The sequence below is a fragment of the Otolemur garnettii genome, unplaced genomic scaffold (assembly GCF_000181295.1).
Source record: "Otolemur garnettii isolate 467f Iridium unplaced genomic scaffold, OtoGar3 scaffold00186, whole genome shotgun sequence".
In the NCBI taxonomy this organism is placed as follows: Eukaryota; Metazoa; Chordata; class Mammalia; order Primates; family Galagidae; genus Otolemur; species Otolemur garnettii.
The window spans coordinates 1069784-1081832 of record NW_003852581.1 but is presented as its reverse complement, the minus strand read 5'-3'; the positions used below and the strand labels follow the sequence as shown (position 1 = coordinate 1081832).

At 33.6% G+C, this 12049-nt stretch overlaps 1 protein-coding gene across 1 annotated transcript in view; it reads right to left on the bottom strand.

The window, feature by feature from the left end:
• Window positions 1-3161: 3161 nt before the first annotated feature.
• Window positions 3162-12049, bottom strand: part of APOOL (apolipoprotein O like) — a 156517-nt gene continuing 147629 nt past the window's right edge. Inside the window, exons 7-9 of the mRNA XM_012812069.2 lie at window positions 7578-7691; window positions 7269-7386; window positions 3162-3721 (exon numbers count right to left, since the gene is read on the bottom strand). Coding sequence (XP_012667523.2) covers window positions 3633-3721; window positions 7269-7386; window positions 7578-7691 — 321 coding nt within the window. The 3' untranslated portion in view covers window positions 3162-3632. The remainder of the gene's footprint in view (window positions 3722-7268; window positions 7387-7577; window positions 7692-12049) is intronic.

Sequence of the window (12049 nt, the reverse complement as noted above, 5' to 3'; positions counted from 1 at the left end):
AAGAGGCTTCATAACAACCCTTCCCAACCTAGCCTCCAACACTTCAATGTCATCTGTGTCTAACAGCAGTTTGACTTTGAATGTTGTACAATACAGCAAGTGATCACTACATTGTTGTGTGAGCAGATCTTTTACTTTGAAACAGATTTTGCAGATCCAGTCAGCTCTCTAATGTCCAAAATAATATACTAATGGCTAGTAGCAGTACTGATAATCCCCAAATACCTCATATTTGGCTTTGGGTTATTTAATTTTTACCTTGTTTCATCAAATTTAAGATGCTTATTTTTTCACATTTTAACATATCTGCAACTGGGATAACTATAAGGATCAACTGGAAATATATTTTTTTCTTAAAGATGTATGATGTATCTTAAATTTGATAAAATATGGGTGTATTTGAATATAAACAGATCTGAGGTTTAAAAAAACTTAATTTCAAATACTGGAGTTAAATTCTGAAGAGCTTACTTATAAAGAACTAACAAGTAAACTGCTTGCCTACCTTAAGCAGAACTATATTCGATCTCTGAATATCTGTATCTTTTTCGTTGTACTCACTTAGGATAGACACCACATACACGCTGTATTTGTTTATGTTTCACTCCTTACTAGTAGAATATAAGTCCTTTGATGGAATTATTAATATAACTATTTTTGTATCTTGTGCTGCAACCAGCAAGCACAACATGTGAATTCCTATCATGTACTAGGCATTTCATGGGCACAGAAGCTATACAAAGATGATAAAACCCTTCCCACCAGGAACCCTGTCAGTGAGAAAATATTAATCATCAAAACGTATATGAACTACCATATCTATAAACACTAAATACAAGAGAATATAGAGGAGTAAATATTCAAATTCTACCTTGGAGAACTGAGACAGGTGACACTGGAATTGGATTAGAAAGATGGGTGGGAAGTTCAAATGTGGTGCAGAAAAAAAAATGGTAGAGCAAAATAATGCAGAAGAGCATTCTAAAAGGAGACACTAGCATAGGAGAGAAAAAGGCAATAAACAACAAAGCCTGTTGGAGAAACAAGTGGTATGTCATACCTACAACATACATTGGCAGTAAGGTGGGTGGGAGAGGCAAGATAGAATTAGAAGGTAAGCTGGGATCAGATATACATGGCTTTGTATGTCAAACTAAGGAATTTTCATTTGATTCTGTAGGTAATGATGAGCCATTAGAGATGTTAGAAAGGCTACTATTCATAATAGTTATCAGAAATACAACCATGCCATAATAATATGACAAACGATTTAGAAGAATGGTATAGGGGACACAATGTTAGCTTAAACTCAAAACTTATTCCCAACTTCCTACTCCTTGCATTCCTCACTACTGGAAAAGAAAAACATGATTTCTCTATCTTCCTTGAACTAAGTGTATGGCAATGTGACAAGTTTTTGGGGAGATATACAAAGAAGTCTTCTGAGGAGATTTTAAGGTAGCATTATACCTTTCTGATAAAAGGGGTTTACAAACGTCTTCTGTACATTTCTTTTTCTGCCTCATTCCTACTTTACATATGTATGTACTCTCTGGAGGTACAGCAGTCATTTTTTGATGAAGTGACAAACCAGTATGCAAAAGAGAACAAAGTGGAAAGTGAGAAAGTCTAGGTCATTGATGGCACAAATGAGCCACTGTCCCAACTCTGTACTGCCTAACTCCAGGCTTTAAATATATACTTATTTTTTAAAGTGTTGACTAGTTTACTGTTACTTGCAAGCAGAACACATTCTAAAATGAGAGAGAGCATGATTGGTGGTAAACAGATTAGCCAAGTGACTACTACAGTAACCCAGGAAAGTGATGATGAAGACTTGAACAAGAGTAATAAATAGGATTAAAGAAAGAAGAATACATTTGAGAAATAAGGAGTAGGGAATAGACAAAATTTTGTTTTAGGCATATTGATGTTGGGATATTATGGGATAGTATATAACTAATAGATAACTAGAAATATGGGTCTAAACACTAGAAAAATATGGGAGCTGGAAATACAAATAATGACATATAAATGGTGGCTGAAGTCAGTGAAGTCTGTTAAATGAAAAGAGCATGAAGAATGAGGAAAGAGAACTAGGGATGCAACGTCCTTTAAAGGATTCAAAGCAAGAGAAGGAGGATGAAGAATATTAAGAGAAGCAGGAGTGACAAAAAGAAAGGGGGAAAGTGAGTTTCGAGGAGGGAGTGGTGAAGAGTTAATATAGAGGCCAGGATGTCATAAATTAGGAGTTGAAATTACAGAAGAAAGGGACAATAATTACTTTTGAAAGAGATATGGCAATTATAGGAAGGAGAGATAAAAGACAGCTTGAGGGGAAGAAGCACTTATGGAAAGGTTTTGACCTTGTTTTTTACTCTTGCTTTAGGATAGAGAAGACCTGCAGCTATTTAGAGATTGAGGGAAAGAAAATAGTGAGAGAAAAAACCAAAGACTGAAGATTAAACAGGATGGAATATGATTCTGGAAAACATGGGAAGGAATGAGATTGGGCACACAAAGTAGCATTTGCCTTAGAAAAAGGAGATGCATGGCTTAATAGAGTTAGGTCTTGAAGGTAGAGGAGAAGAAGTTGGGGATGGTCACTTCTCATAATTTACTTTTTTTCTGGCTTGGCATGGTGGTTCACAACTATAATTCTAGCACTCTGGGAGGCTGAGGCAAGGGGATCACTTGATCCCAGGAATTCAAGACCAGCCTGAGCTAAAGTGAGATCTCATCTCTACTAAAAATGAAAAACTAGCTGGGTGTTATGGCCTGTAGTCCCAGCTACTTGGGAGGCTGAGGCAAGAGGGATTGCTTGAGTCCAATAGTTTGAGGGTGCTGTGAGCTATGATGCCATAGCACTCTAGCCGGGGCAACAGATTGAGACTCTGTCTTAAAAAAAATGTATTTTTTCTCCATGAAATAGGAGGCATATTCAACTTTAGCAGGCATAGGATATTTGAAGAGAATAAAAAAGCTTGTAATACCTTTTCTAGGGAAAAGAAAGAATAAACCACCTGAGAATCAATGAAGGCTTGCCAAGAAATATTTGGGGACCCATTTAGCATATGACCTTTTTAAATAGCTGGAGACGTTTTTAGGCATTTAAGAGGAGTTAACACATTAATAAAACAAAGAAACAAATCCAAGCCCAGTGCCACATAATATGGGTATTTTATTCCAGCTCCATCAAATGAACAAAAAGTGGGGAACACATCCTGCCACATGCCATTCTAATTTAACTGACATTAATTCAGAAAAGCTGTAGCAGATATATATGTGTATACATATAAGCATGTATATATGTGTATTCACACACATGTGTTTCAGATTTTAGTCTCATTAGTTATCTTCGTGTTTTTTTTTAATAAACTCCCTTAAAAGTCATCACATGCAACCTAATACTTTTACCTGTGTCTCCCAATCAATCATTTAATATGATTTGGATTTCATTCAGTGTGTTTTAATCATCTATGTGGTTCATCAAATAGTACATTTGAAGATGTATGGGAAAAACTTGATTTAAGTTATACTCTATGTGTCCCATTACCCATTACATGAATTTTTTAATCATTATTTGCAACTTCACACCTCTTGTGGTTTCTATGCAGTCTGTGCAGTCTTCTTCAGCTTCTAGTGCTATACATATCTGTATCTTCTGGGTGGGACTGCCCATGATCCATGAGCTTGGGGTCAGGCATAAACTGTGTAGTACCTGATGAAGTATTAAAATAAAAAAAATAGTCATTAAAAATTATTGTTTGTATTTTAGAAGGTAGCACTGAACAAATCAGATAAAAAATCTCTGCCAAAATGGACCCTACATATGAGTTAGGCAACAAGAACAACAAAACTAAGTAAAATATAATATCAGATGGTGGTAAGTACTATGCAGAAAAATATAATGGAGAGAGGTATATAGAATGCTTGGGTGATTTGCAGTTTCAAATAGGGCAGTCAGGGAAAGCTTTCTGGAAAGGTGATATTTGAGTAAATAACTAAAGGATGTAAGGATGTGTGCCTTATAAATTTCAGTAGGCAATGTATTCTAGGATGAACATATGGCAAGTGTAATGGACATGAGGCATGTCTGAGAAATCAATATGGCTGGAACAGAGTAAACAAGATGTGGTATATGGGATTGGTAGAGGCAGTAAGAGCATGATAGGAGATGTGATCAGAAAGACAGTGGAAGGCTAGGTTACAAAGGACCATGGTAAAGATTCCAGATATTAAGTGTTATGAGAAGGTACTGGACCATTTTGAGTAGAGAAGTAACATGATGATATGCTTTTAAAAAGATCACTCTTAGGTATGGGGAGAAGAAACTATAGGGGAATAATGGTACAAACAGGGAGACCAGTTACTCATTACAGTACTCCAGAAATGATTCTGAGGGATTTAACCAGGGCAGTAACAATTAAAATGGCAAAAAAGGATCAGATTCTGGATAATTCTAAATGTAGCATGGGCATGATTTCCTAAATGGATTGACTATGTTGGTTTTTTTGGCTGGGGCTGGGTTTCAACCGGCTACCTTAGGCATATGGGACTGGTACCCTACCCTTTTGAGCCACAGGTGCAGTCCAGATTGACTATGTCATGTGAGAGAGACTCTTTAACCTGGGAATCTGGAAGAATGGAATTATTATTTACTGAGATAGGGAAAATTGCTAGAGAAGCAGGTTTTGGGGGGAAGCATATAAATTTAGGGTATGTAGAATTTGAATTGCTTACTAAATATGTGAGTACAAATTTTAAATAAGCAGCCTTAGAGTTTAGAGGAGGCTTGGGTTCATTTATAAATTTTATAGTCCTAAACTACTTATGGCAATTAAAACTATGGGATTATATAAAATCATCTAGAGTCATAGAATAGGTCCTAGGAAGGAGCCCCTTGGATTAATAAGATTAGGAGAGGTGAAGGTTAGAAGAATGTAGCAGAGAAGATAGAGAAGGAAAGCCAGTGTGTGAATAGGAGAACTAAGAACAAATATCCCACAGGCCAAGTTAACGGATTGTTTCAAGGAAGAGGGAGTTTAACCTGTACTAAAAGTTACTAATGGACTGCATACAAAGGAGATTGAGAATTGATTCCTGGATTTGGCAATGTGTAGATCAGTTGTGATCCTGACATGCTTACTGTGTGCCAAGCAAGATGTTATTTTCATGCATTATCTCCTAATACTACCATGAGGTAGATGCTAGTTTTTGTATTATCCTTGTTTTAGAGATAAGGACATTTAAATTTAGAGAGATTAAGTAACTTGACCAATGTCATTCAGCTAATAATAAATGGTAGAATCAGGACTGAATCTAGGTTTGTCCAAAACCAGCACAACAAATATTGAAACCCCCAAATACTATATAATCAACACTGAGTGATGTATTACTATGAACTAAATATTTGTGTCCCACATAAATTCACATGCTGAGACCCTACCCCACAATGTGATGGTATAAGGAGGAAGGGCCTTTGGGAGGTAATTAGGACTAGTGAAGTGATTGAGGGTAGAGCCCTCAAGAATGGGATTAATGCCCTTATGAGAGTCCTGAGAGAGCTTGCTTTCCTCCGTTCTCCACTATGTGATGCAATAAGAAGTAGGTTGTCTACAAGTCAGAAGAGTACCCTCACCAGAACTTGACTATGCTGCCACCCTAATCTCAGACTGTTAGCATCTATAACAGTGAAAAATAAATTCCTGTTGTTTATAAGTCACCCAGTTTATGGTGATTTCTTTTTTTTAAATAGCAGCCTGAATATGATAAAAAAAGAATTGGCATCTCTTTCTACCTCTGCATGTATCCTTAGAATGCTTTTTCTATACCTCTTCACCTAGGACAAGCAGAAAAAGGGCTCCAAAATCTAGAAGTGTGAAGAAAAATGCATTAACTAAGGATGGTTTGGGCCCCACTATTACCATTTAGTATGTTACATCTTCACAAAGATACTCTGGAATTGGCAGGCATATGGAAAAATAAACAGATACATTATACTCTTGTGAGAATATGGTTAAGTCTGAGCTATTTAGAGACAGTCTAAAAATTATATAACTCATCTTGATTAGAAAGAAGTGGTAACAGAGGAAAATAGTAAAACCTAAATCAGACTTATTATTCAATAACAGTTTCTGTAAAAATTAAGTGAGAAAGGAAGAGGCTTAAATTAAAACTAAATACTGGTTTTAAATTAAATAATCTACAGTGAAATAAACACAGTGAAAACCAGTTAGATTCAATGTCAGGAATATCTAGGCTATATGCATAGCTCTGCTAACTCACAAGCTATATGATTTGGGGCAAGATATATAAGCCCTCTGAGTCTGAGTCTATTTATAAACTGTGAATAAATAGCAGAGTTTTTGTTTTGTTTTGCCTTGTGGGTGAGAAATCAATAACATAATACACTTATTGCTCTTTGCATCATAGCACATACTCAGTAAGTAGTAAACATTACTATCCCTTAATTATTATTCCCCAGCCTTAGAGTTTGTCATATTTTCTCTGCAATAAAATAATTTAATTGGTTGTACCATTCACATTGTATAGGTAGATAATTATGCAAATAAGTGACTAGTGAGTATTTGTGAATACACTGTACCTATATAAGTGATAACAAGGTAATAGTGTGAAATGTTATCTTTTTCTGATCACAGTAAAACCACAAAAAAAAAATCTTGTTACCATTTTTGGATTATAATAAAGCCATGATAATATCTGCTTAGAAAGTATAATTGTTGCTATTTGGTCCCACAAAGTAGTAACTTCCAGTGTTGAATATTAGCAAATTTCTAAATATTATAATTGGTGCAACTTATACCATTTGATGCTGAAAGTTCTCTTGGTACCTAAACTAAATAAAACTATTGATAGCAGAAACAGACTGACAAGGAAACAAGAAATGGAAGCTAATATTTCTTTCTGTAGGGGTGACTCATACCTACCTGTAAACTGATAGAATCCAGAAAAACACATTTCCTCCCACATGAGGAAATAGCTCACATTTATAAAGTGATACTAAATTCTTTGATCAACTTGTCAGTGCTACACTATACACCCACATACAAAGATATGTCTTATGAAATATGTGGCAATGAAAACAAACCCTAGGTACCTAAGTACCTTATAACCTAAACAGAAATAGAAACACAGTACATTTATAAACAAAAATAAATAAATGAATTTTGAATAAATGAATTCAAAGTACTAATAAAATGCTATCAGATTATTTAAGAATTAAAACAAAATTAATCCAAACAGACCTGAGGTGGATTCTGATTTGATCTTTGTTTTGGAGCTGAGTTCTGACGGCAAAGTTACTGAGTATTTCACAATGTGAGTTGTTTTTGCAGGTATTTCTATTGCAGCAGAGCTTCCCACCTGTTTACCAAAAAGATTTTTCCTTCATAAGTAAGTCATTCTACTGTAAGAACAAAATAGCCTAAAGAATTATACCACATTCTTTCATCTACTTTATTCTATTCTTGACTTCTGTCCAGTACCTCCATTATAAGTTAAAACCTACACAAATAAAACTTAATATCTACCTTTTTGGTCCATTTAAACTCTACCTTAGTTTTTTCTTTACGTTCAGGAAGTGACTCTTTTTTGTTGCTTTCTGTCCACAATGATTTAACTGCTTCATAAATTTGATGGCTTGTAGCATATGCCCTTATCCCAATTACCTAGTTAAAACAAAAAGTGAATTAAAAAATATACATACATACATATATATATACACATATATAAAAAGTTAAATTTTAAAAAGTTTTTGTCAGCTATTTTATATGAACACTTAAGTCAGATTCAATAGATATAAATCTTCAGATTACATAACACAAAGTAACATTTCCCAAATCTTTCATGTCAAATTATTTGCTTTGTATAAAAGACTAAAAAAAATGTAAAATCTGCATTCAAAATGTAACATGTACATATAAAACTATTTATTTTACTATTGTTTAGGTTATGATTTCATCTTTATGACAACCTGAAATTGTAAAAAAGAAAAAAGCATTACCAAAACACTATTTTCTTCCTTAAACAGAATTTTTTTGTTTTTACTAATTATATACGTACGTTTTAAAAACTTAAGCAATATATTAGTATAAAAAAAGTCCTCTTCTTCTCCAAATATAGCTTTTGTTAACAGTTATGAAATAATCTTCTAGAATTTTTACTCTTATATTCTTTATGGGTATGAGTGTGTGTAGGTCACTATGCATGCTTTGAGAGAAACTGTGTTATTGTCCATTATTTCACTTCCAAGAAACAGAGCTAACAGCATCCTTTCTGATTTTCCCATACATCAACTTGCTTGCCTTATTAGTGTTACTGGGAGGACTTCAGTAGTTTCTGTCTGTGTAGATTTTACATTTCTTAATTTTTGTGTATCTTAAAACTTTCTTAATGACTCACACATTATATATACAAACACACACCTTTATAAAACAAAACGAATGTTAACGTTCATAGAACTTTCAGAAAAGATGCAGTAGATGTATATATATTGACATGGATGAAAGCCTGATCACTAAATTAAAAAAAAAAAGTTACAGAATAGATTACACACTATAATTTCAGCTGCGTTTTAAATTTTAAAATAAATTATGTACATATATACTGATTTCCTTTTGAAATACAAATGAAATCACACTACACATATTACTATGAGATGTGATGTTACATTACTTTATATACCATTAGATCTAATTTTTAAAATAGCCACACACTTTAGTATTATGGATGCACCATAGATCATGTGACAGATATGGGCACAATGATTTAACAAATCCCTTCTTGGTTAGCATATGGGGGCTTCTCCTTTTTTTGTTGGGAGAGGGGCAATTAAAAGCAATGCTTAAATTAGCATCCTCATATATAGATCTGGGACACAATACTCTTATATTAAGGACAAATTTGTAGAGTGCAAATTATGGGACTAAAGAGTATACTCATTTTCATCTTTGATAATATCACTACATTGGCTGCCAGAAGTCAGGAAGACACTGTAGCAATTTACACTTCCACCAAGAACATATGTGTTTTCCTACCCTATCTAGCAGTGGTGGTATTATGAATATTTAAATCTACATAAAATTGAAAACTTAAATACCAATATCTAAATAATCTTTTAAATTTACATTTATGTGATTATTGACAAACTTGAGTATCTTTCTTATATTAGCCCATTATGTTTCTTATTTTATAGATTGCTTGTTCATGTACTTTATTCATTTTCCTAGAGGGCATCCACTTTTTTCTCATAGAAGCTTTTAATAATGAAGTGTATCAATCCTTTGTAATATATGGTACAATTTTCCCTTTTTTCCAGTTTTGATCTATCCATTAACTTTGTGTACAGTATACTGTGAGTACAGATATTTATTTTGATGTAGTCAAATATGTAGATTTTTTTGAAGGCTTCTAGATTTCATTTTGCTTAGGACAGCCTTTCCCATTTCAAGATGAAACAAATATTCTCCTTTTTTCTCATGCTTTTTATAGTATGTTATTTTATCGTTACATCTATATTCCACCTAGAATTAATTCTTACATAGTAGTTGGCAAATGTCCAAATATTTTTCTGAACAGCCTATTATCCCAATACATTTTTGAACAATCCATACTTTCTTTACACAGTCATCTGAAACACCACTTTTACCATATACCAACCCCTTACCCTATGTAAACAGTATATGCTTCATATAATTGTTTTGTACATTCTCTTGATCTATCTTATTGCCTATGCTATAGTTACCAACATATAGTAGATATACAATAAATACTGGCTGAGAAAAATCAAACTTTACAATTCTAGGATTTTTGTAAGAATTGAGTTAAATTTCTAGTTTTTGGAATACCTGCCATATTTCAATATTTAATCTTTTTATCCATAAAGAGGATATATCTCTGAAAATATTCAAGGTATTTTTAAAAATATCTTTCAGATAAAAGTGAGATCATATATTATTTGTTTTTTTGTGTGTCTGGGATAATTCATTAAGCATGATGTCCTCCAGGTTCCATGTTGTTGCAAATGGAAAGATTTCCTTCTTTTTCATTGCTCAGATGCTAATTTCATTTCCTTTAGTTAAATTCCCAGAATAGAAGCAGAAAATAGAATGGTGGGTTACCAGAGGATGGGGTAGTGTAAATGTAAATACAGATCTGTTGGTCAAAGGGTACAAACTTACAGTTATAAGATGAATAATGTATACCACAGGTGGTAAAGGATATGCTAAGTGATTTATATTAATCATTTCACAATGCATATGTATACTAAATCATTATGTTGTATAGCTGAATATGTATAATCTTTGTCAATCAAATATTTAAAGGTTAATAGTTTTTATATTATTATTTAAGATTAATATGAGGGTACACATGATTAGAGTACATCATTTGAATTTTTAGGAGAAGTCCAAGTTGTACTTGAGTCCTTCACCCAGGGACTGTGCCATATACCTCTACATTGTACTCGTTAGGTGGAGGCCTACTGAGTCCCTTCCCACCTTCCCCCTGCTTGAATTTAATTGTGGTTTTCCTCCTGTTTGAGCCCGTAGTTGTTCATCTTCTAGTTTCAAATTAGTATTGAGTATATGGGATGCTTGTTTTTCCATTCCTGAGATACTTTAGTAGAGAATATACTTCAACTTCATCCAGATAAATATAAAAGATATAAAGTTTCCATCATTTTTATAGCTGAATAGTATTCCATGGTATACATACCAAAGTTTATTAACCCATTCACAGCTTGATAGGTACTAGGGTTTTTTCTACATCTTTGTGATTGTGAATTGAGTGCAAATTCAATTGAGTCATTGGGGTAAAATGATTTTTTTTTTCTAGGTAGATACCTAGTAATAGGATTTCAGGATCAAACAGAAGGTCTACTGTTACCTCTTTGAGGATTCTCCATACATATTTCCAGAAAGACTGTATAAGTTTGTCATCTTGCTAATAGTAAATAAATGTTCCCTTCTCTCTGCATCCTTGCCAACATCTACAGCTTTGGGACATTGTGATGTAAGCTATTCACACTCGTGCTAGTTGATATCTCAAGGTGGTTTTGATTTATATTTTTCTGATGCTTAGGAACGATGAGCATTTTTACATGTATTTGTTGCCCATCCTTCAAGATTCTGTTCTGCATATATGATTGATCTCTACATACCTAAATTAAATGGATTGTTTATTCTTTTCTTGCTTGAGTTCTTTGTAGATTCTGGTTATTAGCCCCTTGTCAGATTAGTAACATGTGAATATCCTCTCCCATTCTGATAGTTGTCTATTTTCTTTTTTTATTATGGACTTAGCTGTGCGGGAAGATTTGAAGCTTGATCAGGTCATATCTGTTTATATTTGATGCTACTGCAATTGCCAATGGGCTCTTCTTCATAAAATCTACCCCCAGGTCCATACTGTCAAAGAGTTTTTCTCATGTCTTCTTTTAGAGTTTTTATGATTTCATGTCTTAGAGTTAAATCTTTTATCCAGCATGAGTCAATTTTTGTAAGTGGTGAGAGGTGCAGTTCTTGTTTCATTCTTTTCCATGTGGCTAAACATTTCTCCCAGTTCCATTTATTAAATAAGGATTTTTATCCCCATTGTACATTTACTTTTCTGTTTGGTTTATAGAATATCAAATGACAACATGAGACTGCCTTATCTCTATGTTTTCTATCCTGTCTCATAGATGTAACTCTGTATTTTTATGCCAATACCATGCTATCAGATCACTATTCACTTCTAGTAGAATCTAACATCTGGTTACAAAATACCCCAGATTTGTTTTAAAGTTTAGAATGGCATTCAGGGTTTCTTCTGGATCCACAGGAAATTAAGATCTGTTTTTTTCCAAGTTCTTCAAAATATGAAGTTAATGTTTTAATTGGGATCATATTAAATCTGTAAATGGCTTTGGCTAGTATAGGCATTTCAACATTGTTGATATTTCCCAGCCATGAGCATAGTATGTTCTTCCAGTTGCTAATGATTTTAGGTATTTCTGTTCTCTCTGTAGAGATTTTTTTTTTTTTTT